This window comes from Falco naumanni, chromosome 5, assembly GCF_017639655.2.
Source record: "Falco naumanni isolate bFalNau1 chromosome 5, bFalNau1.pat, whole genome shotgun sequence".
Lineage (NCBI taxonomy): Eukaryota > Metazoa > Chordata > Aves > Falconiformes > Falconidae > Falco > Falco naumanni.
Genome location: NC_054058.1, coordinates 5556585 through 5584336, shown reverse-complemented (window position 1 = coordinate 5584336; position 27752 = coordinate 5556585). Strand labels below are relative to the sequence as shown.

The following is a 27752-nucleotide window of genomic DNA, read 5'->3' as shown; positions in this document are numbered from 1 at the left end:
CCCCTCCTTGTTAACCTCCTCTGGGAATGCAGATTCCTACATAGCCAGGAGTCTCCTAGTGACTGTCTGCAGGAGAGGGAAAAGCACTTTTCCTCGGCCTCTCCAGCATTAGGGCACAGCAGTGACATCACAGGACCTCTGTCATAATCCCCCTGCTGCGTAATGAAACTGTGCAATGCAGAGGTTTTCTCCACTGCCCTGATGCACTCAGCATGATTCTTCTGCCTTTTGCTCCTGCATCATCCCCATGGCAGGGACTCCAGCTCGTTTTTCTGGGTGCACAAAGCAACCTAGCTCCCCGCGCCTTCTTTAGCTGCACCATCGCACAGCCTCTCCTTCCCTGTCCCCACCACCCAAGTAACAACCTTAGTATCGCTAGCACTGCTTCCCTGGGACATTCCTCCAATGTGATTCTCTCTGTAGATAAAAGATAGGCTGGGTCAAGAACACAAGGGTGGTATTTAGGCTGAAATTAGGAGGAGATTGGCCATCAGAATGCTTGGCTTCTGCTACAGCCTTTCACTTAGGGCAGAAAACCCCGCCTGCTTGAGCACTGGAGCTTTCCAGGTTCATTACCGTTGCCTGTGATAACATGGGATCACCCCTGAGAACCTGTAAGGCTCATGCCCCGAGTCTACAAGCCTTCTGCACATCCCTTTACAAGTAAAGAGCCGAGGCTCAGAGAAGACATCCCCAAAGTACTTGGGAAGCCCAGTGCGTAGCACAGGATTGGATCTAGGTGCCTCCAGTAGGTACCAAATACTGGAGCGCCCTTCCTCTCTACTCCAAAGGGGAGCAAATCCCCTCTCCCTCCCGCCTCCTTCACATCACTCAGTCAAGCCTGCCTCAGCTTTCCCGCTGCCTTGTACCGGGAGCAGCCACTGCAGCTCCCCACTGAGTATCTGAGCAGGAGGAGTGCTGCCTGTTTGCATGCTGCCCGTCACACACATTTTGTTTGCTCTGCTCCTGTACTCCCTTCGTGATGAGGCAAAGCTTGCCCACAGCTGCCGTGGTGGGATGAGCCAGGGCTGGCCCGGCTGCCAGAGGAGCCCTACATCACCTTCACACTCGATGAGAAGGCAGCGATGAGAAGGCAGCACCAGGTAATAGGACGACAACGGCAGCTGGGAGCCGTGTGCTGCTGTCCTGGCCAGCCTGGATTGCTCTCCTCCAAATCCCACAGCTCACAGCAGGCAGCGTGCAGCCATTATGAGACACATTATATTGTGATGCCTGCAGGCACAGAAACTCTGCCAACAACTCGCTACTTGCTCGGGAGGAACTAGGAGAATGCAACTTTTTTTTTTTTTTCCCCTGTGGATGAGGTGCAACCTATTTTTTTAACCTATTTAAAAGCTTTGAATTTGCTGTCACGGTATTTGTCTATCTCCCACAACAGTCAACAGTAATGTGGAAGTCCCCAGCGGTCTTCTTGAGGCTCTAGACAGGTGAGGGCAAGGCTAACACAAGGAGGGATTTACATCCTTCTTTTCTTTGTACTGGTTGTCAGTCCACAATGGTTATGACAGCAAACCCAACGTGTGTGTGCCCTTTGTGCCCCAAACAAGGAAGAAGTCAAGCCTCTCGGGCAGTCCAGCTCCAAAGAATAAGGAAACAGGACTGCCAGACCTCAAAAGATGTGGCCTTACCAAAACCAGATGTCCTAGGGAAGTGGAAAGAAGCTGTAGGAGATGCTGAGGGAGCTATCGTCCTGATCATTCCTGAGACTTACTGCTGATACTCTACCCCTGTTCGTAGGGGGCTTCAATTAGGGGTTTCGTGAACATTTGAGATGGGTCTCCTTTTGGCCATGAGCTGCTGAGAGCTCTATTGGCCCAAGCAAGGGGATCTTTCTTCTTATCTAAACAGCCCCAACCCTTTTAAACTCAAAATAGAGAATTACAATCCTAATTTTCACCCTAGCCTCCAGCAGTGTAATGGTCAAACACTGAGTCAAGAGCATGCTAGAATCCCTTCCCTGGGGTGAATGTGCAGTGGGAGAGTGGTGAAACCCTTGGGGAAAGACAGCAAGACAGAGGAAAATGCTTCCAATTCCTAATAATACATGATGCAAGCAGCACCTCCAACACAAGGGTCCCTCTGATGCATAAACCAGAACATTTTTAGTGTTCAGCTAAAGAAGGACTGAGAGGCCCACAAGCACCTCATTAGTGACAGGCTGTAATGAGGAAGAAGCTGTTTTGTCTCAGGTTATTGGGAATCTTTAGTGCTGATCCACTTCTCCTCCTGCTTACACAAACGCAACCCTATTTGCTCTCCTAGAGACAATCAGAATCAGACTGTTGGTAGAGGCATAAACGTGATTTTCTTAAGAAAACAAACTGGAGTACAACTTACACATCAAGTTTAAGCTGATGAAGAGTGGTAGAGGTAATTCACCTCAGTTAATATACTCTCCTAAAATAAGACATTAAATGTAAGTGCATTTTTTTAACCTAACCCTACGGTCAATGAAGAGAAACAGATGTTGAGAGGTCCGTTCCTTCCAACCATTTCCAAGTCTACCTTAGGTTAGACACCTACTAGAAGGACACAGTTGGGTGAGGTAAGTCCCACCCAAAATTTGCAGTCACACAGCTTGCACTGACCGTGTGCTGAGGATGACCATGGCAGTGCCCTCACCAGTTGGGCATAGCTCCATAGGATCTGAATAGAGTGGGCAAAGCCAGGTGCTGGTATCATGGTTCATCAACAGTTCCAGACGCGGTGACATTGTGAACCAGATCCAGGGTCCATGCAGGAAGACAAGGCCAGAGACAAGCTACCTACCACATAGGTCCACGGCCCATCCAAGAGATGGTACCAGAGGCACAGCTGGAGACAGGTACACCTAACACACAGATCCAGGCCTGAGCTTACATGGATTCCCTTGTCAAAGGGTAGGTGGATACTCCTGGGGAGACTGGTCAAGACCTAATCAGTGCACTCAGGGCCCTGGCAGCTGATGCATTTCCTGAAGACGTAACAGTGGCTCCCAGTAGGGAGGAAGATGATGGAGCTGTCCAGAAAAAATAAACAGGGTACGTAACATCTCCACCACTAACCCAGCATTAACTTTTGTGTTAATAAAAACACCCGGTGGGGATGTATTTAGTTATACTAATGTCTTTCCCCACTAACAGTAGAGACACTGTGAGCATTTTATATGCAGAATGACTAATTGGAATAAGCACTGCAATTTTCAGCTTAAACCAGCTCCTTTACGCTCAACATCCACCCAACATCTAATGACAGTTTATATTTTCATTGAGGATTCAGCATCCGGGCAAAAAAGAGAAAGCTTTACGAGTCTTCACTCTAAGTCAATTAGAATTTCAATGTAGGTCGAATGCCAGGGAGAAGAATGGGACCTGAAGCAATTCAGATCTCAGATGTTCATGTACTCTAGAGACAGAAGAATCATTTGCACACTTATTCTATCTTCCAGAGCTGGGGGCATTTGGAAAGGCTGGTTTGTTCTCTGCTGCATATCTAATAGTGTTTTGGCCAACTAGTCTTTAAAGTTCCTGGGAAATGACTCTTCTACCTTTGCCCTTGGGAGGCTATTTCACAGCTGAATACATCCCCATTCCTGATCTGCCCTTGTTAGTCCTAGCTGTGACCTCCACAGAGAAGTACACAACTTTTTTAAATATTTGGTAAGTCTGATAGTTGTTCGCAGGGTGTTTCTGCACCTAGATCCAACCCGGCACACCCCAGCGCTAGTCTGGAATACATCAGGCCAACTTCTGTGAAGTCAATCAAGCTGCATTGATGTAAACCATCCCTCAAACACTACATCTTCCGCTGCATTATCACTTAACCAGGGTTTGCCCATCTCCCTCTTTTAAATTTTAGCATATTTGTCTTTGCAGTTTGATACAGTTCTACCTGTAGTGATTGATAGTGCTGGAGAACGGACAGGAGGAAGCACCAAAGAAAGAAGGGCCAGGATGCGATCACTTGTGCGACAAAGTTCCCGGAGAGGCCCGGCAAGCCACACGGTCATTGCTGACTTCATTTTGATACTTCCATACGCCAGCACGGACACACGCATGCACACACCTGTGCATGTCATCCGCTACCAAAAGCATCACTTCCAGTCTAAACTACTTTCTTCTTTTTCCCCTCTCCACTCCCTCTGCTGCTCATTAAAACTCATCTCTGCCACCTGCGATGGTGAAGAGTCAGCAGGCTGCCCGGGCAGCGCTAGCTAATGGGAACTGACAGCCTGCCACCATTTTCCAAAGGCTTACCTTTTTGAAATCTGCCTGTCTTTCAGCCTGACTAATTCTATGGAAGACTTTTATCACAGGGAGATTGACCTCAGGCAGGAGACATTTTGTGTCACTGCGAACAAGTGAAACGAAGACACGACGGGGACGGCAAGAACTCACTAGCAGCAAAAGGGAAGGGGAAGAAAACTGATGTATGACAAGAATACCTGCTTCACCGTGGCAGGCAATCCAGTGACTGGTCTTCTAATGAACAAATTCACTAAGGAACCTGAACTGTGGCATACTTGGAGACCCTGTAAGAGGCAACCTTAATTGATGATAAACTAAAATATCAGTCGAGTTATGAGAAGCATCTTCCCATTGATTTACAACACTCTGGATCCAATTAAAGGGTTCCTCCTTCCCTCTGCTGGCTAGTGTCTCATGAGGTTTGTGGGCTGCCTTACAATGACTTACAGGGACAGAGTCTGGAATACCTCTGTACTTGGGTTTGGGACCAGTAATTTTTACTACATTTTATCGCAGAGATGTGAAATTTAAAAAAGTAAAAAAAGTTCACAGCATGGATACCTATTCCTACTTAGAGCACTTAGAGCAAACAATGCTGTTATTGTACTTCCCTGCTGAGGTGCTGTCCCACAGGAGCTTTAGTCTGCAGAACTCACTATCCTCTTTATTTCCTAAGCTCAGCATCCCCAGTTGAACTACATTCCTCAAGACCCACTTCAGCCTCCTCTCAAACTGAATGGCAGATCCATCCCAAGAATCACAATTTCTTCCCATTCAAGGCTTCTGAGGCTGCCATGAAAAGAAAAAGCTATTCATCCAAAAAAAAAAACAACCCAACAAAAAAACATTCCATCTCTCCCTGCATGGTGTCAAGTGCAGCCCAGTTATGCCTTTCAAAAAAATCAGGTCACTTTGCTATTAGCTCTATACTACTGGGCCTGAAAGCTCCTGAGAAGGCATGGCCGTACATCTCCTAAGAGCTCAGGACAGCTCTTTCCATCAGTGGTCTGAGCTTCCCCTTCCAGAACAGGCCAATGGATGAGCGTACCAGACCAAAGAGGACAGAAACTACAAAAACCTGGGAGGACTGGCATCTATGACAATTTTCTATGTCATGTGTTCCCTTTGTCAGACACCAAGGGTGCATTTTGCCTCAGAGACCCCTCCAGGTCCTAAAGAAGTCTTCACACACCTAAAGCTTATCTGTAGCCAAGCAACTGGCCTTTGTGGGGAGCTCCAGATCAAACATTTAAATGAGAGTGGATACAAGGCTTTTCCCTCCCCTGACTTCTCCACAGACAGAGGAACCTATGGCCATTTCCCTCCCACTTGAATGTGCCTGCATTGTACTTAACCCTTCTGTTCTGAGACCCTCCTCTACATCAATTACTCTGCTTTGGCCTGTCTGCTGGATTTCCTGCATTCTGAAGGAGATGTGGTGCTTCTTAGATGACCGCCTGGCAGACACATACAAGGCATTTACCCTTATGGACCCTTCCCCTGAGGCTGGGTGGCACAGTCAGCAGTCTCAGTTTGCCCTCGTTAGTGGCTACTGTGCAGCAGCAACCTTCTGAGTTTGCAACTTTGCATCAAGCCTAGGTGTTTACTATTTCAGTGTGGGCCAGCAGACACATATATGGTATGTGAAAAGGTGAGATTTGCTCCCTTAAAGAGGGCTATCACTCCAAATGGGCTGCAACCATCCTTGAAGAGGCGAAGCGCCCTGTGGCAGTGATGAGTAAGGAATATCCAAGCGGCTGGGCAGAGCTGCAAAGCTGCAATTCACATTCACATGATGCTGAGGGAGGCCTATCTCTGGGACAGTGGTTTAAGCTCATCTTGAGATAGGGGAATTAGGGCTACAGTAGAAGAGAAATTGGGGTTTTTTTGTATATTACCCAACACCGTCCACTCATCCCTGCAATCATCCAACATGCCCTAATTGGTTCAGTATGTCCCTGCAAAACAGAAACCGAGAGTGACTTGGTAGGAGATGTACAAGACACAGATCTAAGACACAGGCAGAAGCCAGTAACGATGACCAGCTGTCACAGGCAGCAAAAACCTCCCGGCAGTTGGCACTGGTGAATTTTCAAATACCCGCTGGTCACTGCTACCCCATTAATCATGGGCACTTTGCCCAGCCTACATTCCTGAACAGCTTTTTTCTTTCTCTTCCCCCTCTCTCTTCCTCACAGACTTCTAACACAGTTAATAAAAAATTTATCAGGGCAATGAAATAAACAGCGATTTGATTTGATCTGGGAGCCAAAGAAGGGAGAGTTTCTGCTGTTCAGGTGCAGACTTGGAAGTTTCTGCAACTGCTGGCAGAAACGTGCCCACAAAACCAATAGGCTTAGGAAAATAGAGATGTTAGATGTTGGTTTTTTTGGTTTTGTGGGGATTTTGTTTGTGGGCTTTTTTAAGGGAGTGGAAAGGGCTGGAAGGGTGCTCTTGAACCCCAGGAAGAAGAGGGTAACACTGTGAAATCCATAGGGACTAACGGACATTTTGCAGCAGCAGTGATGGAAACAAGCATGGCAGCATCCAGCACTGGCACACAACAGTCACCACAGCTCCTGAGAACTGCAGGTGCAAGTGACTAAATATCTGGTGTTTCTTTCTGAAATCTTTTATAGTTCTCCCTTCGGGAAGAAGAAAGAAGAGCGAAAGAAGCACTTGGGTCTAACACCAGTGATGTCTCAAAGGAGTTCAAGGACTAGAGAGACAGGAGCAGCAGCAAGTCCAGGAGTAAAAATGGAGTACCCTGGAACAGTTTGGGCTAAAGTAGCATTACTCCTCCATGAAAAATTCAGACTGCGCCTCAGGGCTTTGCTGGGCTGGTGGCTCTGGGAGCAGGAAGAACAGAAATCTTTTCAGGGGACAGCCTTACCCTCTGGCTCAGCGGGAAGCAGCAGGCAAGGGTATCCAGGCAAGGAGATGGCAACCTTCCATGGGGAGAGCTTGCGCGAATTTATGTCAGGCTTAAAGCAAGAGATATGGAGGGGAATGCAGCTGCCCATTACGAGGACAGGTAAATACATCAGGGATTACAGCTGAAAGTGTTATCCAGTGTAGGACAGAATACAGACTGAAAGAAAAGGTATTGTTATACTATTTAAAGTCCCACATTCCAGGTTATGGCAAGAGGAAGAGTCAAGGCCAGTCAGTGCTGCCGAGGAGACAGTATTAGGCTGTGGGTAATGCCAGAGTCTCTAGTTTCTTACAGAGTTTCATCTTTTCTGCATTGACATACAGGGTGGATTCATGTCACCAAATTTTCGACATTGAAAAGTTTGCTGTGTAAATCCAAGTCATTCACATTCCTCCTGTAGTCCAAACAGAGAAGCAGGGACTTCCAGGGGGATGATCCATCACATTATCTCAAGGCAGACAGCAGAAAGAGTAAGATGCCAACTTCTCCCAGCAGACTACAGATGAGGGCCAGATGACTAGCTTAGATTTGTGCTACTAACGCTTAGATGTCTAAGATTAAGTGTGATGAATCTCACCTGTAGTATTCCACTTCTGTTTGCAAGACCACGTCCATACAGACAAGAGATGCAATGCCTGAAGGGAGTGACACTTCAAAGGCTAAGTGACAGAGATGTGTATCTCTGGACTTGGATTTTAGTCCTGCCTCTTATAGGACACCTGTGCAATTTCTTTAGCAGAACTATGTACACACCCTCGGTTTGTTAAAATGAGATGAACCTTTTATGAGTTTGGATGGGTATGTCTATACTGTCAATGTGATTTGTTCTCTTTTGCTCCAGAGAGCAAAGCCCAGTCCCTTAGTTTTGCTCCAGCCCTTTGGACAGCCGTGCACGCAAACAGGACATCACTCCCAGGCTCTTTCCTGGAATGAACTAGTGCATCCCCTCTCAGAGGAGAAGCAGGCACAGCTGACGTGGACAGCCCACTCCAGACATGTAGACAATGCCAAGTTTGATTTCCTCAACCTGCACAAGTCCTCCAACACCAACTCTACAGGCCCTGGGCTTTCAAACCCCTCCAGGCACTCTTCTGCCATGTAACACGCAGTCTTGGCATCAGGCTATACAAAGACCAGTCTGTCAGGCTGTCTCCCAGCCTTCTCATTATTTCAAGCACTTTTAACCAGGAAACATAATAAATCAATCAGCCAAAAAGGAAGCATGTCTCAGGACCACAGGGGCACCACGGGGAGCATGGAGGAGACCAGCACCCCCCACCAGTGCCCAATGCAATGTGGGCATGACCTATCCATTCCAAAAGGTGGTACCATCAAGTAGCATGAACGCAAGCCAGTCTGAGTTCAGGGTTTTCTGTGATACTACCCACAGAGGGAGTATCGGCATAGCCAAGGTATCAATCTCAACTGCAAAGATGGTCCACAGGCTTTGCACAGCTGTAAATGTTCTCCTGTCATACCATGAATTACATGAAACATAATTGTAATAGTTAAAAACACAGTAGAAGTAGTCGCTGCCACCCCGTTAACACTTCTCTTAAACAGGTTAATGAGGGGCAGGCAGTCTCCCTACGAACTTTTGTTCTTTACTTCTTTCCTGTAGGTCAACAAGTGGATTAATCTTTCAGGTAAAATCATGAATTGGGAGCTCTATGCATTCATAATCCCTAAAATCATCATTGGATTTGTACAGTCAAGGTCATAAGGCTTCTACCTTGCAAAGTCTGTTCTGTGGTTATTAGGGGAGATTTATTCTACTTCTTTACAAATATTTTATTTTTTTTTTTGCATTCAAAAAAGGAACATACCCGAAAGTCACGTTCCCATCAGTCTAACAAGAGGAAAATAATTTTGAAGAGACTCTCCAGACTACAGCTGCTGCTGTGACACCTGTGTGAGGGCCATGTGGATTTCAGGTTTAGGATCTTGCTTCTTGGCTTCTCTCCCTTTGAAAGGCTCTCTGTGCCTTACTTTGCTTATCTGCACCTAACGCATTGGTGGATATACTTGGTGGGTACCAAAGCTGAGAGCTGAACCTCCCAGTTACCAAAACACGAGTAGATGTCCCACTCACCCACTAACTCAACAGTTCACAGTAGTCTAGTCTTAACATACAACTTCTTCTGTCTCTTTGCAGACAATTCTGTCAACGCATCCACCAGCCAGCTCGTGCCTGACCTTCCAAGAGAGCTGCTAACCTTCCTTATGCCCAAGTCAACCACGGCCAGATGCCCCAGGCCCACCACACCACCCATACCCTGTGCACAGCTAAGCATCCACCTGCAAGGATGCTGTGAAGAAAGTCCACAATCTTACAGCCTGAATGGCTGAGGGCACCCAAAGGTGAGGTGCCATTATGTTAAAATCACAGCACCATGACAGTCCCTTCCCCGCACGTTCAAAGGGAGTGTCACCTTATTAAAGGCAAAAGGCTTTTCTTATACTGCTGACAGAGAAGCCTCAGAAAGGAATAAAGCAGATAATAGGCTGCCAGAGGCCCAATTTACGCACCCCAAAATTAATGAGTCATTCCAATTAAATTATTTGCCCTAAATTAAAACTTATCACCAAAATCCAATTCTCATTTCATTACAGAGGACCTCCCTAGTTACCAATTTTTTTCTCCACAGATTTTTTTTAAAGGTTACCTTCATGGAATGGGAAGAAAAACTGTAGCTGTAGTCTACTTTTCTGTTTGAGGAGCCCTGAAAGTTTTATTTTTCAAAAATTTCTCATTTCTATATGTCTCCACATAACAAATTAAGACATTCCTAGAAGATCTGATGGAAGACCGGAGAAATACAAGATCATGCCATCAAATAGACGATGTAAGGGAAATGTGAGACATAAAGGAGGAGGCAATTTTAAATGTAGCGTTGCCCAAGCGTCAGCAGCCCCAGCTTTTTGATATAGAACTGAGAAAGCTCATCCACCACCACCCCCCGCCCCCCCCCCATCTGGGGATCTCCAAAGGGTCTTTCGGCAAAAGGCAGGCAGACAACTGACGGCACTCCCTATGTGCCTTCGAGAAACAAACCGAGCTTCTGCTCGTATTCTCAGACTTTCACACACCGCTACGACTTCTCGAGCAGGGCTTGGTTCCTCCTGCCACGGGTCTGCCCCCCCCCCGACAGCCGGGGCTGTGGCTGGCAGGCACCCAGCCCTGCCGATGAGCACAGCCACATGCTCCCTCACCCTGCCCACGCCAACCGTCCTTGCCTTCCCAGGAACAACCTTCCTCCTGTCTTCTGTTGGAGATTAACACTTTTTAACCTAATATTTGTTTTTTTAAGAGACGTTTTCAAAAGCTGTGGTTGGGTTTTGAGAAAGTGCTCCCTGTCTGAATACTCTGTAAATGGAAGCCATATGTCTAAGTATCTGTATCTTTTTTGTCTATTTTGTTGTGCGCACATTTGGCAAGTTATTTTTTCCCCCTTAACTATCACATCTCAGGCTTTATTAAACCAAGCTGCTATTCTGTTATTTTGGAGGGTTTTTTTCCCAAGCAACCAACTCCTGACATTTTAGTGGCTATACAGGAAATGTGATATTAAGTCATTATTTTTTTCAGTATGTTTCTTCACTTTCTAGCGAGTGAGGAGCTGCTATTGGGGTAGCAATTTCAATGTTTCTAAAGATAAAAAGAAGAGCTGGAGCTCTGAAAAAGCCATCAAAATCCAAACCCTGAAAACCTATTACTTAATACAATTTATCATTTGTTGTTTTTCTGGAAAGCAGCTGGAGGCTCATCCTACAGGGCGTAGCATGCATACACACCAAAAAGACAGGGTACGCATCCGTTGAGGAGTGATGAGAGCCAGCAACTGGGCAGAGACAAATGGCAGGAGCACATGGTCATCGCAGGCCGGCTGGGGTCAGTATGCACCATGCAGATGCTGTAGCAAGTGCACAGCACACAGACTACGCCTACCTGCCTTTCCCCGTTCTTCAAACCGTCAAGTCACTTTTAGAAGGACAGTCTCATTTTAGAAATACTATCTCCTTTTTCCCTTTCCTGAAATGCTAATTTCTTTCCTTCTGTAATTAATCCATATTAAACAGTAAAATGGGAAGCTTCTGAAGTAGGAAATAAATTTGCTTCTTTCTACAAGTCTTGATGTTGTTTTTGAACTGTTGGCTCAATTTAGGCTTATTTTACAATCTGTTCCTGGCCAATTCCAATTTCAGATGAAATTTTGGCTCCAGTGAAGCAAAATTCCCTTTAATTTCAGTGGAATCAAGGTTTTGATCCAGGTTCTCATCCACTAACGCACAGCTACAATGAGTGTAGACAGCAGCACAGCAGCCAAAAACACAGAACATGAGCTGGTGAACTCCAGGAATCTGGAATTTCATCCCATATGGAGTTTTGAGCATGGCAGATTTGCAGTATCGCTCCACTGGCACCAGTGAAGTAAGAAAAACAGACAAAAGGAACACGCTGTTCCACAAACGCTGGAATTAGCAAGGCCTGGTTTACCGCAGCTACGTGTCCTAGGTCCTGATGCCTTGTACCTTGGAAAACCTTCAAAGATCTTGACCAGTTTTAGTCCAGGTGGCACCCGCCAGCTGGCACGTGCATGGCTCCAGACCTGCCTGCAACCACACAGGCTTCTGCGCATCCCCTTGGTAAGGGATGCAGGAGGAGACTGGGATCCATCGGTGGGGATCTGAGGGGCAGGAGCTCTTGTTGGGGCAAGGTCACAGCAGGGATGAGGGGTGCTGGAGTGAGCTGAGCAGAGGACTGCCAAGCAGAAGGGCAGGCAAACAGCATAACCGTACAAATAAACCCATACACGCTTTGTTTCTTAGGAAGCCAAGCTACTCCCAGTATCTCTAGGGTTTGGATATAATAAAAGCTCAGCTGAGTGAACCACAAATCTGGCTAACCTCAACCTGGCAGTGCTTCTTTCAAATGAAAAGAAGAAAATAAAATGGACAGTAAAGCTACGGAAAAGGTTGATCTGAGACAGAGCATGATTAACCTTAGCTTTCAGCTGTATTGCAAGTAAAAAGACAAGCTGATCCTAAAGTTTCTAGCGGAGACTAGCTATGCATCTTCTCTCATTATTTTGGGTTAGAAATCCAATGCTTCAGATCAGATCTTTTTGAGAATTTTTTGAAACGCATTTTTTGCTCATTTTCAAGCTATTAAGCAGTTACAGGCCTGCTGTGTAAAATGAGTAAGATATTTATTCCTGGCTACATTAGCACTTTTTTCCTGGGGAAAAAAAAAAAGAAAAAAAAAAAGATCTCGAGAGGATGTGGCAAAAAAATAGTTCACTCACTACTGACAAGACTGGGGCCATCAGGAAGGGAGCAAGCAATGGGAATTTATGACTTGGGATGTCCAAGGGGCTATATTCTGTGGTGGGCAGATCGAGTCAAATTCCAGGTCAAAAGTCAAGGCAATTTTGTTGGGCCACCACAACCACTGCTTTTTCAGCAGCGGGAGCAGGAACACACTTGGCTTTACAATTAACGGTTATCTGTACTCTGCCAAGGGTTAGCAGACGTGGTGGTGGGACTAGGTTCTTGCCGTGTTTGGAGCTGACAGCAAAATATTGTTCCTATTCCATTGCCTTACAGTCCGGGCTAAGACTTGGGACAGTAGACTGAGACTATCAGCCTGAGAAATAACAAGGCAAAATCTTTCACAGCGCTGGTCTGAATCTAGAATCAGCTGATCAGACAAAATCACACAAATTCAGCTGATACTGCTTTAAAGAGACACTCAAGCTAAGCTGATTTATATACACTAAGGAGCTGGATTATCATATCAAGATCTTTCCTCCCAGCCGTAGGAAAGCCTTCCATGTATTTTATGCAATACTTCTTTCTCCAAAATGAGTAAGCATTTTTTCAAGTATTCTGTTTTTGTCTCCTGCCTGCACCTGCAAAGCAAGCATCAAAATATTTCCAGAAAAACCTCCTGATTTATGCACTAAGAAGTGCTGAGATCCAACCTATATAACAGAGCCAAACCCTATGCTGCATAGCAACATTCCAGCCATGCCTGGAGATAGAAAAACAGAAGTTAAGAGGCATCAGGACACTATGGGGAGGCCATAAAAATACTAGATGGGGAGCAGCAGGAAGTTCCTTGGTAACCTATGAAGCACCAGGCACAATCTCCTCCTGCAATTTATGAGTTTGGGCAAAGCAAACCAGCACAGAAAACCTAGAAAGTACGCCACCAATACTACTGTGCGCCTGAAATCCTGGAATTATTTCACTGGTAGGAAATTACAGTCCATGGTAACAGGGGAAGGGTGGCAACAAGATCTACCATGCTGCAGTTCCCCAAGACGATTCCCTGCTCTCTCAGATTATTTTTCCCATCAAACCCATCCGCTGTCACTTCCTTCTGAGCGTGCTGGTCCTGTCTTTCCCAGTCCCTGTGGTAATCTGAATTTATCTCCTCCCTCCAATCTTTTCTTCTTCTCCCCCAACCGCTCCCAGTAAAATGATCTTTTTTCTTCCTCCCAGAAAATTCATACTCCCATGTTAACTCATTATTCTTTGCAACAGCATGCCAAATTCGCTGTCATTTTCCCACTGGGGCTATGTCCTGAAAAAGACAAAGTGGTCTGTGCTCATTCTTACCTACTGCAGACTCACTGGAATTGAAAGTGCTACAGTGCTAGCGCTCAGAAAGATCCCTCCAAATTCTGGGCTCTGCGCCCACAAAGCGGGGAAGCAAACATCTCTCGGAGAACAGCAGCTGACTCCAAAATCCTTATTGTCTGGCTAGCAAAGGAAAAATAGTTTCAGCTGTCTTCAAACCGCTCTGCTTCCAGTGCTGGCCAAAGAGGTGTGGGAAAGACAGGCATGGGCTCCCACCACAGCTCTGCTGAGCTCAGAACCAGTCTGGCTCTGGTCTCCCAGTGATCCACTGCAAGCACTGACAGACACCGGCCCCAGATTCTGGCAGGGAATAAACTCCAGCGGAGAATGACAGCAAGGGGTCTGGAAAGATTGAAAGGATGCATGGCATCATATGCACTGCTCATCCCAGGCTCCCCACTACAGCCAGTGGAGGGACACCGTTATTTCCACTGGTCAATTCGTCTCATGAATTTTGGACAGCTACTTTAGGATGAGCCAGACTGTGCCTCAGAAAAGTGCTTCTCCTCATGAATGGCAGAGTCCATGGTGACCCACTCCAGTGGTAACATCTACCTTGGGTTGGATGAACCCCGCTCTGGCTTATGGGCTCAGGTCCCGGGCTGGTGACCAGCAGAAGTTACCTCCACCTGAGACCTGGCTTCAGGCTCCTACGTGCCTCCTATATGCACACGCTCATGTGCCTTGCTCCAATTCTGCTTGGAAATCCTTCTCACAGTCCCAAAGTCTAAAGAATAATCTCTCCCTGTCATCTTTCCCTACCACTGTCCTCATCAATGAGGACAAGGGCTGAGCAGATGATGGGCAGCACCCCCTCTCCTCAGCTCTAGACCCAGCTCCGACCAAGGGACTCGCTGGCGGAGCAGTGCTTACACAGGGGAAAACAAGCTGCCTTTGTGGGTAAAGCATTTCTCTCCACCAGCGCTTTACCAGTCACCCTCACAAAGTCCTTTAATTACAGAGGACTGGACTGGGAGGGGGCACAGCTAACCTACCACGCACAGTTAGTAACAAATTTTCTGTGGTTAGATCCTGGCCACAATGAATACATCTTTATACCACTTTGAAACAATGAATGGTCAGTCTGAATCTTTGCAAGCAAGGAGCTCTACAAAAGCAATGCGTAACGGAGAAAGGCTACACCCTGTGGTTCTTTTCACACACCAATGCCTATCACTTTGAAAGAAAACCAGAATTTGCCCTTTAGCTCCTATACATTTGACTTTGAGTTTGTAATTAGGGCTGGGCAGTAAACAAGAATTCCTCTTTGTGAAAATTTGCTGCTTAAGTCTCCAAATCTGATTTTTTTTTTTTTTTTTTTTGCCAAAATGCCAAAGCCTTTTTCATTATTAATTTTTTTCATGAAACAAGGGCAAGCTCACATTCTTTCAACAGCCAGAAACTGGGAATTGCAAGAGATGTTAGTGAGCCTGCAGGAGTTCCAGGCTCCGAGCAAAAATGCAAGCGTGACTTCTCCATACCTCTGCTGAATGCTCCAGCTTTCAGATAAGCTGTGGCAATGCTACACCTTTTTCTCTTCCCAACTTTGACCAGAAAAAACCATCTCCAACCTGTAAAACCTTCCTGATTAAATTTTAAACAAAGCCAAAACTAGTGAAGTGTTTTAGTTTCAACTGAAAGGTTCCCAGCCATCTCCATTCACAATGATGCCTTGCTGTAAAGGCTCTGGGCAGCAAACACGGCAACCATCTGCTTGCTCCTGTTCGCGAGTCATTCCTTCAGCCTGCCTTAGACAGACCTAAGTCTTTACTGCACATGAGAAAAGTAAGGACTACAGAGTTTTCTCCACTGATATTTAATGCCTGAGAAGGGCTTGAGGACATTGCCCTAAAAGAACAAGAACTCAAAGTAACGCTGGGAATGGGGCAGCCTCCACTTCCCCGTTATGACTCGTTCTCCTGGAACAAGTCACTGAACATACTGGAATGAACGATTAAACATCCCATTTATAAGCACCTAGAGGATAATAATACAGTAAGAGAGAAAAAAAAAAAAAAAAAAAAAAAAGCAATGTACTTTTGGCAAGCGCATATCATGTCACCTCAGCTTCATTCCCTTTTTTTGTAGGATATCTGGCATAGCAGATATTGCAGGAGCAGTATGCTTGATGATGTGATATATCTTGACTTCATAAGGCCTGACAGTCTCTGGAATAAGCTAAGAGAATATGGTGGATGTTAAATCACCATCAGGATGCTTCAAAGAGCTGCAACCAACAGATCGCTATCCACCAGGGATGGAGGTTTTAGTGGGTTGCTACCACAGTCCACTTTTGTGCCCTGATTACTTCAATACTTTAATTAACACCTTCATGATGGAACAGAGAGATGGCACCAGGCTTTAGTTGATGACACTGAACTGGGGGCAGTTGCAAGTGCTTTGGAGACCAGGATCATAAGTAAACTGAAGAAGTGGTCTCCATGGAGAAACCAACCAGATGGCATCCAATACCAATGAGCACCAGGCACTATGCCCAGGAAGGGGTGGGGGTGGGTGGGTGGGGGGTATTAATGCTCCAATACAGAAGTGGGGAACGAGCTGCAGACTGTGCCGCAGACCAGTAAGAGAGGGTTAGAAAGCAGCAGAGAGACTGAATAAGCAAAAGCAATTAGGTGCCCTTATAAAAGAAAGGTAAATCTCACCTCATTCTGGAGTTAGGTGAGTGCAGCACGATATGCAAAACACGGCTGGTATTTTTATCTGCATGACTGAGTCCTAAACTGGGACTTTTGATTTGGTTTTGGACAGCACACTTAAAGAAACATGTAGACAAATCGGACAGTAGTGAAACCCATATGACATGAGGGTTGTAAAAGCAGATGTGTGAGAAGCAGTGAGCCTGTTAAGCTGGACCAGAGAGTTCGGAGACACAGGGATTAATGGGCTTCTAGCAGATAAAAGGTAGTTTTGAGGAAGAGGAGAAGAAATTACCATGATGTGTCCTGGAAGGACCAGAAATAATTGGCAGCAAAATCAATTAGGATCATATGTTAATAAAAGCTTTCCAAGTGCAAGGAGAGTGAAATAATGGCTATGCAGGCACAGGTTGTCTTCAAAAAATACATGTTAGGGGCAACCACCGTATAGCTGATCTTGTTTCACTGCATGGGGAAGGACCAGACCACCTCTTGTGGGTCCTTCCAGGTCTTTGCTCCTCTGAGGAGATAACCACAGAAACATCTGGGGCAGTTCACAGGGAGGTTTGCTATCACACCCCAAGCGAAGCAGCAGGAGATGCTGTGAGTGAGGTGGTGGCTCGGAGCAGCCCCCTCATGTGCTCACCCCAGTGCAGATAGCGCAGCCCCAGCATCTGGGAGCAACTGAGCTGGGCAGGGGCAGGTACCTCCCGTCCAACCCCCCTGCACGCAGTGCTGCCCACCTGGGTCAGAACGGCACAACTCGTGGCCACGTTATACTGACCAACCTTTTGGCAGGGAATGCCTACTTCTGCTAGCGGAGTTGGCTTGAAGTTTGAGGAGGAAAGACTTAATGAAGAGAACTTTCTCTACTTTTAGCTGTCTATCAAGTGGCAATTTTTTTAAAGTGTTGTTTCGTTACCTCCCTTCTAGACCTCTGCAACATGCCCCAGCTGGGAGCAATCCTGTCAGTGAGCACAGACACTTACAGAGAGGAAAGGCACAGACCGAGAAGGCTGGCCGTGCAGAGACTGGTGCTGCCCGACAAGGCACAGCTGGCTCTTTCCTTGGAAATACTAAAGGACATGGGCACCCACGCTGGAGAGGTGATGTCCCTCTTTCTGTGAGATGCTCCTGCAGCTCTGGCCAGCAGAGCTCACCGCAGGGAAAGCTGATTTTCTCAAAGGAGGGAAGGACCTGCTCCTAGGATGCAACTCCATTAGCCTGCAGTCATCTAAACGCAGGGAATCATTAGCCCAGCTATTTCAGTGGCACTGCGGGCATGGAAGTGGTCTTCTCGAGTTAGAAGGGCTCCAGCATCACTCCAGTATCCACCTACCTGTTAGTTAGTCTCTGGTATAGCTATCCCATTTGTTTCTACAGGTAATAGGAGCTGGGTTTTGACAGTGGCTATACAGATGAGGGAGTTGAACTGGGGGAGATGAAGGACGTGTCTTTGGTATAGAGTGCAGTGGGGAGCAGGAATACCCCCGGCAGCACAAACCGAGCAGGATGGGAAGCCTGAGCACATCTCTAAGGCAGCCTGTTGCTTCCAGGGCACGAGCAGCTACCATTGCCCGGTCTTTCACTGACAAATCCAGGCATCGCCAGTGATGCCGTGCCAGCTGCAAAGCTAGCAGGGAGTCTCTGACCCTGCCTTATTTCGGTTTCCCTGGGCTTGTTCAAAGGGAATCACTGACCACCATTCCAGAAATCCTCCCGCCAGGTTACCGCACAGATTGCTTGACCTGTTATTTAATTTTTCAAGAGCTGTATTTTCTTTTTTTTTTATTTATTTTTACATTTGGGATGCCCAGAGCTCTACACAGCCCATGCTTTTAAATTTATCAGCACAAAACCAAGTAAAGAAACTACATTAAATAAATAAAACCAAAAAGCTTAGCATGACTCAATATCCAAACTCCTTTCATTTGTACTAGCAGCAGACTATTTTTCAGGCAGACAACCTGCAAATCTGAGAATAATAATAATCAATATGAGAAAATGATACCCAAAGAGGGAAGAGATTATTTTTTAACGTATACTATTTTCTAATGAATTAGTTTTACTAGTTAAGATTATTTTTAAAACACGGTTTAAAATGATGAGTCTACTCTTCCAAATTGTAAAGGATTTTTCATTTGTATTTTGCTTGGCTTTTTTTTTTTTTTTTACTGGATGAAATTCACTTTTAGAAAAATCAAAGCTATGAGTTTCAACTAATTACAGTATTACAGGACCCGGTGCTTAAAAGCAAGCATGAGGTCTTTTGTTAAATCTGTGGCAGGCATTAGAACAAAGATTATCCACAGATTTAGAGGCATCCAGAGTTTAGGTGTGCCAAAACCCACATTTCCTCATCCTCAGAAAGGTGGCAGCAGTTCAGAGCTGGACACCCACACGTTTAGGTGAAAGCTAAGCTAGAGAGCTCAGATTTGCTCCTTTCCTTAGGCCCGTAGCTAATAGGCACAAGTAAAATTAATAATACATGTGCGTGGCTCTAAAATTAATTTATACCTGTATTTTTCTTGACAGGTAAATGGAGACTGTATCCTGTGAGATTTTACCAGCAATAACCCACCTACAGCCAGTTAGCTATGCACGGCTACAGCGGGCAGGGTACACCTGCAGGGCTGGGGGGCACAGTCCACAGCCCGCTGCTCCAGCAAACACTCAGCCGAGCCGGGAGAGTGGCTCTGCGTGCTGCTGTGTGCCACTTGTCACACCGCTGGGGGAGGACTTTGTGCAAGAAGCTAAACCAGGAGCCTTCTGTCTCGCTCCATGCGCACGTAGAGCATCACCTCTGACCGTACACCCGCACTTCACCGTGCAGATGAACACTCGGGTTGCTAGCTAGCCCTCAGCTTGCCAAGCAATACCAGCAAGAGGAAGAGTCCCTCTGGGCATGCATTTATAACCAGAGCAATTCAAAACACTTGCTGGGTGAAATAAAAGCTGGAGCCTTTTGAGTTACAGGAAAAATCAGGAGAAATAGCAAACTCCTGCCTGAATGATGATTTAGAAGCTGAACATGTCTGTAATATGTATTGAACACACTCATACATACCTATCTATCTAAGCTGCTCTATAAATATTTTAGATAAATAGGCAGATAGACAGAATAGCACGAAGATTAAATGCAAAACAAAACAGAGCAAACTCCCTTGTTTGGTTTTCTGGTCTGGACAGGATGGAACAACTAAATTCCATAATGTCCTTACCTGTAATTGGTGAACTCCTTAATGCATTTACTCTGTCATATTGCAAATGCAGGCAGACAGATAAGACAGTGCTGGTTCAGATAGCCAAGTTTCCAGTTCCCTATGACACACAGAGGAGGAGGCTAGCTAAAAAAGGAGAGGGCAACATAGGGTACGCAGCAGCTACCTCAAGTACCAGGTCTCACACATGCCTAGCAACAGCACACCCTGCAAACAAATGACCCAGCACAGAAAAACACCCAGGAAAATTAATTCCCCAGCCTTGCAAAGAGTTGACGACAGAGGGCCAAAAACCACAGCACAGTAGCTTGTTGACACAAGCAAAAAGAAAGGAAATCTGAGGAAGGAGGAGGCGAAGAAACCAGAGGGCTTTCTGGGAAGAGATGAGACAAACATGATGTTCTGACAAGTGTCATTATAAACAAATGTTTCCCCTTAACGCCAGAACAATCAGAGCCAGGAGCTGGGTTTGCATCATACTAGAATATGTCTGGGCATCACTGGTGTCCCCTGCTCTGTCACAACTTTTGAAAGGCCAGACTGAGCGCAGAGCAAAGCCATGCCACGCCACAGTGCAAGGGGACAGTCCTGCTGACTCCTGTTGCAAACCTAAGGGATGCACAGGCTACTGACTCTACTGACTCTGGGGTTTCTCTAGGAAAAATACAGCCCCCTCCACACACTGTGTCTTTTGCTTTTTGCTCTCTTCTCCGGCACGTTGCTTACCTTGCACGATCAAGTAAACCTGGGAAGTCTTGGGGTGATGCTGCGTCTGCACTGAACATGTATAGGACCCCTCATCGTAGACATCCACTTTCTGGATCCGCAGGCTGTATTCCAGGGGGTTTCTCTTCTCCAGTTCTACTCGAGGGTCCAGGGACCACTTGTCCTCTCCAGCAAAAATGATGCCAGAACGGTTTAACCAAGCCACCTTGGAGCTTCTGTCTTCTACGTAACACCTGTAGAAGAAGAGAAAGACAAGGGGGAGATTAACCTCTCCATCAACTCCATGTTGTCTCTTCCCTTTCCTATTCGCCCAGAAACTCCTGCCTTGCCAGTGAACCACAGCATCTCCTCACCATTGTTGCCCCATGGCCATGTATTCCACAATGATTTTTTGAAAGGTTTCAGGAAACTTTGGTTCAGGAAACCTTGGGATTCGGGATGGCCGTGCCTCTTGTTCTCTCTTCCTTTTGTCTGTAGCCTACACCTGCACCAAAAATGACTTTGGAAGGCCACAAGAGATCCTGGTCACCAAATCCCTTCTAACCCTGCCAGTGGGAAAGGTCGGAAGGAGTTCTTCCCATACTTCTCCCTCACCTTCAGAAGTTAAGTATACAAGAGAGTGACATTCCCATCCCCCTGTCAGCCTGCAGGGCAAAGGTTCAGGGCTCCAGCTTTGCCAGCTCAGGGCACAGCTGCTCCATCCCTCAGTTCCAGCAGCACAAGGGGAGGGAGCTACAGGGTACCTGTCTTCCCCATCCCTCTGACAAAAAATGGCTTTGTGGACAGGAGCATTCACTCCTCAAACACCGCCCTCCTAACAGACACACACCCTTGCCGTTGCACGTCTGCCCGCTTATGCAGGCAAGTGCAGGTTTGAGGCTGAAAAGGAGAGGCTGCGGGGGTGTCCCTGCCATCCCCGTGACACACAGAGCGTGTCCTCTGACCGTCCCAGGTGAGACAGGAGAGGAGGAATGACAGGTAGGGGTGGCAGGCAGAGGAGCAGCAGCAGGACCAGCAACTGCCATAGCCCTGACTGGCAGCTGTTGCAAGGCAGAGGACCGACTAACCCTGTTGCAACTGTGTGACAAGCATTTTGCTCCCTGACAGAGCACGGCGAAGGCCCTGTGATGACAAATGCATTTCTGGCTATGGCAGCTGCCCTGTACCACTTCCCACCTCTAGAAAGTGGCTTGCACAGAAGAGGTGAGGAGATGCCAACGAGGAGGCACGTCCTGGTCACTCTCAGCTGTGTCTCATTCCAGAGGTCCAGGGCTGAATAAGACATGGGGACATAACTGCTCCTTCACCCTGGCAGCCCACCAGGGCCAGGCTCAGCCACACTGAGGGGGTTTGCCCTGCAGCAGCTCACACCATGTTTACTGTGTGGATAAAAAGGGAAGCTCAGTCTCCAGAGCTGTTGCTCTTTCACTTCTCAGAGCTCTGCCTGCAGCCTCCTAGCAGCCAAACAACCCAGCAGCCCTCCCCACCACGATTCAAGCATATGTTGTATTTGAAAGAGGAAAGAGGGAGGATAAAGATTATTGCTTCAAGATAAGACAAATATTTGATGGTAGGCTTTCGTATAGCATCTTAGCACGGGTAAGACATTTTCCAAGTTCCTCTATTTGAATGCATTTCATTGATGCTGTGCTGCAAGACATCCCTTGCAACGTGACCCTACCATTATGGCCAGCACCTCTCACCCCCTCCCTTTTGGCTGGCCCACAGATGCTCTGGGGTTACTGGTGGGCAGGAGGAAAGCCAGGCTGTGTGGGCAACGATGGGAGGCACGCTACGCTGCTGGCCAAGCTGGAAGCAGCTCTGTCTGATCCGACAAACATTTGCTTTAGAGAGCGGCCCAACAGCCCCGGCCAGCACCGCCGCCATCCAGCCAAGGGAGGGGAGCGAGGGCTTGGCCCTCAGAGCAGAGCCCACCCTCCCAGCCAGGTGAGCTCTCAGCTGTCACCTGTGGTCTCTTTACAAAGCTGCTCTTTGTAAAAAAGAAAGGGGCAGGGGAATCCATGAGCAGCCAGTTAGATGTACAGACCAGCACCACTGGGACACGGCGGTGCCACGCTTCACTCGGCCGCCTGGGCTGTCATCACCAGCGACGGGGCTGGAAGCAAGGACCTGGGAAGGGCACTGTGCCCCAGGGGCGGCAGCAGTGGCCCTGCAGGGAGACCCAGACCATCTCCGGAGCCAGCCGCCTGAGGGTCACCAGCCTTCTTGCTGGTTCTGTGCAGAGTCACGATGGCACTGAGAACGAGGGGTCGGGTCTTTTCCAAAGGTTTTCGAAGCCCCTCTCTACACATTTTGGATTTGTGAAAATCCCAGGGGGGATGGTGGTGAGAAGCTAAGCAGATTAACAGCTGAAGTCAGTGGGAGCTGAAGTTTCTCAGTCACTTCTGAAAATCCCCTGGCACACCTATCAGTGCTGCTGGGCACCAGCAGATCCAGTGCACCACACCAGCCCCACCGGGCTGCTTTCTGGACCTATACCGTGGTGCTGTGATACAGCGCAGCACCCCGTGGCTCTGCCCCACACCTAGTCAGTGCACAGCTCTGCCTGGAGGTAGTAAAGATGCCCCTGCGATGTCCCTCAGGTCAGCTAAAGCTCAGCGGCACAGTCAGAGCAAAACTTTGCCCTTGTACTCATGAGGGGGCACTCACCCGGAGACCCTCACTCCCCTCTGCCCAAAAGAAAACATGTCTCATAACCTGTCCTACAACCCCTGAGGTCAGCCCTAGTATGGTGGTCAACACCTGCAGTCAGACAACCTTGCAATAAGTTGGGTGCTGCTAGCAAAATAAAGCAAGAAGGAGCAAGAAGGAAAGGGGAAGGAGGAAAATGGGAAAAGTGAAATGGGTTTGAGCTGCTCTGTTCAGCATACCTCTTCCTATCAAACCATCAGGGAAAAACAATGTACAAATGTGGAAATTCCGAGTCTTGGTGTGCTCCAAACATGCATCCACGTGGATGATGCAGCTCAGTTATGTCCGTCTGCTCACACCCCCCCTCTTAGTCTGCCAGAGATGCCACCCAGCTGTATGGATCATGCTTTAATAAGGATTTATGGTGATGATTTTCACAGTGTAATAAGTGCTAATTCAATACTAATAGAATATTAAATGGCACGTTAACTGACATTTTAACTGCAATGCAATAGGAGCACAGCATCAGCAAGATATCAGATGACTCATTATTCACTAATAATCAATAATCAAGTTCACAGAGACAGTCAAACACTTTTCATTACGCTTATTGAAAGCACTACCATTGGCGTCACTGAACGCTAACAAACGATTTGTGATCCATCCATTTTGCTTTTCCTTACAGTTTCAGGTTTAATTTCTTGACATCTCTGATGCGGCTAACGAGAGGACCAGCTAGTGACAATGGTCATGCCTTGCACGAACACTGCAGGGACTCGGGAACTATTGATTTTAGCACCAATTTAAACTATAGACACAGAGAGACAAAAAACCCTCGCTGCCATGCCCCTTTAGCCCTCCTTGCCCTCTTGTAAACAAACATAGCGAAGTGTGGCACCCGAGGTTTTTTAGTGACAACACCATTTTTAGCTGCCACAGATGTGTTTCCAGTTCCCACACAGTGGCTAATGACTGTGTAAAAACCAGCCAGGAGAGGATGATTAGAAACTGGACATGGAGAAAGGAACCATCGTCACGCACCTCCTGCAGCCTCGGTTTCCCCGTGGAGATGATGGGGCTGAGCTGTGCGGCAGGAGGGAGGGGAGAGGGTGATGCTTTCACCAGAGAACGCTTTGGGACCTTCAGCAGGAACCATCACCTCGAACGAGAGGCAGGGCTGCTCACCATGGTTCCTGGTCCCTGGATTTTAGCCTGGGAGGGGACATTTGGCACCATCCAGGCAGGGTGAGGGCAGGAGCTGGGAGCAGGTTCTGCTGCTCATCCTCTCTCCTCCCACACCTGCTGGGCCAAAGCAGCACTCGTGCAAACCTGCCTTCATAGGCTCTAAGGTAAATTTCACCTGGGCAGGAGAGATCTCTTATTTCCCCTCCTGCCCCCCCCCCCCCCCCCCCTCCTTGAAAGCATTTGGGGTAATTCCTATTGACAGGTGGGAAAGCGAGTGAAGAAAAGGAAAGGGCAGCTCAGGCATCCACATATCTCCTGGTGGACACCAAGGCTGGATGTTTCGCTGCCCGCTCCGCCTTACTGAGGTCTTGGTGCTCGACTGCTAGCCCCAGCACCTCCTGCTCCTCCTCCCGCCCAGGCACCGCTGCACCGTGCATCGATTCCCCAGCACGTTGCTGTAACACTCGTCGCAGCTGATCTGCCTGTCACTGCAGCGGCTCTCAGCCCTAAGCTTTCTGCCCTCCCTTCTCTCCAGCGAGCAGGCAGGCTCGCTGCTAAGAGGCAGCATTGGGTTGGAAAGCCCTAGCACAGGCTCCCCAGGCTGGACGCGCTGCTGCCAGGGTGGGGGCTGCAAGGGGTGAGGAAGAGGAGAAGGAGGATGCACGAGAGCCGGGGGCTCACCAGAGTGCTTCCCATTCTGCCTCAGAGAAAGCAGCACAGCAGCTGGGCTATGGAGATGGAGTGGCAGTATTTTTTTGCCTTCGGTGTGGTGGTGGTGTCTTTTGGGGGTAAATTCAATGGTGTTTGCAAGGGGTGGATGATATTTATAGCCTACAGTGATGAACAGGCAGGAAGGAAGCCCTGTAGGACCTGGTGAAGCTGCTGTTGAAATGATTAACATGATGGGGATTTTACAGCATTATCAGTGATGTATTGGGTCGCCTTGAACCCGGGATAATTGTTTGGGGTGGTTTTATTGTTGTTGTAATTCCAAATAAATAATTTTTTTTTTTACAGCAGACCCAATCCCACTGTTCTCTGCCAGAGCCCCACCAGTGAGAAGAGGTGAGCTGCTAGGATTAATGAAATACGGCGTGCTGCTTTGCCAGCAAGCCACGGCTCTTACCTCATCTGGGGGAAAAATAAATATAGTGTGGTTTGGGGCTGCATTTTCTGCCCTCTTTCTCCAAAGCACGTTGTGGTGACAGCTCTGTGTCATAATTTCCACACTCCTCTTTAATCATCTTTTCTCCCTTAACCCTTTGATGATGCTTGCTGTAAGACAAGTTCCGTGCAGCAGGCCAAAACGCAGTGGCCGCATGCACACGCAGTTAAGCACCTGAGACCCCCCCCCAATACCCTCACCGAGGGACACGACCTGCTTTTGCCAGAGGATGTCAGACCCACCCTGGATCAGATCTCCTGCCTTCCCCTCGGCTCTGTGATGAGCCTGCTCTAATCTTCTCACTTCACACACGCGCAAGATCCAGCTAACAACTTCCCCTGCTGCCCTCTACCCCCAGCAGCAAAATGGCAAGAAGGGAAAGAGAGAGGGATCAAACACGGCTTGTTCAGCACAAAGCAACGTCAGCTCCTGGCTGCCAGCTCTGAACGTGCAAGACAAATTCTCTGTTGTGTTGCGAAGTATGATCCTGGAAAGCTAATGCGGTGGTTAAACACAATACCACTCGCAGCCTTCTGAGGGAAGCTGAAGAGAGAATCCTGCTCGTGCTGTTTCATCTTGCCTTCTCGCGCTCTTCAGCCTTTCCTTGCATGGCAAGCAAGGACTTGAAAGCAGAGATGGTCAAGCAGAGGGGCAACAAAAGCCCAGCCCCTCCGCTGTCGCCGCAGGGACACAGCAAGCGAGGAGCTAAGGGCAGACCATGGGCATGCCAACCCTGACCTTCCCAGGCAGGGTGCTCAGGGGAAGAGTCCAGGCAGGTCATGGAAACATAGAATCATAGACTGGGTTGGGCTGGAAGGGGCCTTAAAGATCACCTAGTTCCAACTCCCCCCCCCCCCCCCCCCCCCCGCCCCCATGGGCAGGGACGCCTTCCACTAGACCAGGTTGCTCAAAGCCACATCCAGCCTGGCCTTGAACCCTTCCAGGGATGGGGCACTGCCACCGCAGTGCTGGTCCCTGCCACCAGTTCAAGAGCAAGGCAGCTCTGCCACTGCAGCCGCCAGCTCCTTTCCCTGGTGGCTCCCACTGCTCCAGATCGGGCTCTCCTCAGCAGTAGATGCTACAGAAGACAACTACGGCTGAACACATCTTCATCTCTGCGAGGGCCCCCTAAGTGGATGGCAGTTGGAGACTGCATCAACCAAGAGCCTGAAACCTCCCTTCAGCCAAGCACCGAAACCCTCATTTTACTGAATTTGAATACATGGGCATGAGGTGTTGCTCAAACTTCTCCTTCTTCTCCCTGCTGCCACTCTTCCTCTCTTTCCCCAGCCTGGTCCAGCTGCTGCCACTCTCCTGACGCGCCACAACCCACAGCAGGTCATTGTTTGAGAGGGAATACTGTGCTGAAACAGGATGGATTCCCAAAACGGGGCATAAATAGCTCCTGAGCCACCACTGCCAGTGTGATAACACAGGCCCTCGGAAGGATTTAGAAAACTACTGCTTAAATCCAGTCCTGCGCTGGAAAACTGGCAGGAGGGGGAAAACGCCACATCTGTTCAGCCCACACTTTCTTTCAGCCACATATGCTGCGCCTTGGTCATGACACCCGTCTGCAGCCCCCTGGGTATCTCAGCACTCAGGTGACGATTTCAGACCATCCCCCTGCTGGGGTGGCGCGGGGCTGATAGGATGCCTGCACTTCTGCTCATCCTCTTTAGTAAATTGCCACTTTGGGAGCACGAGGCTGGGACGGGGTTTCTGGGGTAAGGCAGCCCCCGCCTCCGCTGGCACGGCCGGCTGTGCCTCATCAGCTTTTTCAGAGACGTACTTCATTTCTCCTTAAACCCAGCGCGTTTGGCGGGGGGCACCCTCCCCTCCCTCATACGGGCTCATACGGCCGTTCAAAGTCTTTCTGCTCTGCTGATTAGAAACTTTTTTTCTAATTCTAAGTCTAGATTTATTCATGGCTGGTTTATATCCATTCCCTCTCACGCCAACACCATCCTTTAGCTTAAACAGCTCTTCTCTCTCCCGGGTGCTTATCTTCCAGCGTGTTCACAGAGTGCAATCATATTCCCTCTCAGCCTTCATTTTGCTGGGCTCAACAAGCCAAACTCTCCTAGTTTCTTCTTGTGTGATAGACTCTCCATTGCCCTAAACATCCCAGTAGCCCTTCTCAGCACCTGTTCCGGTCTGAATTCCTCTTTCGTGACCAGAATTCGTAGCCAGCTTTCTAGATGAGGAGTCCCCAGTGTCTTGTACAGAAACGTTCCTATCTCACTCTCTCTCCCATCAACTCTTTTTAATGAAAGCAAGAAGAATTGCAACCAGTGAATATGACTATCAGTGCAGAAC

General features: G+C 48.0%; 1 protein-coding gene across 8 annotated transcripts in view; it reads right to left on the bottom strand.

The window, feature by feature from the left end:
- LOC121089196 (limbic system associated membrane protein) overlaps positions 1-27752 on the bottom strand; it is a 1018254-nt gene that overhangs the window by 150069 nt on the left and 840433 nt on the right. For all 8 annotated transcript variants that reach the window (XM_040596228.1, XM_040596226.1, XM_040596225.1 and 5 more), the window contains one exon: positions 20432-20664. In XM_040596228.1, coding sequence (XP_040452162.1) covers positions 20432-20664 — 233 coding nt within the window. The remainder of the gene's footprint in view (positions 1-20431; positions 20665-27752) is intronic.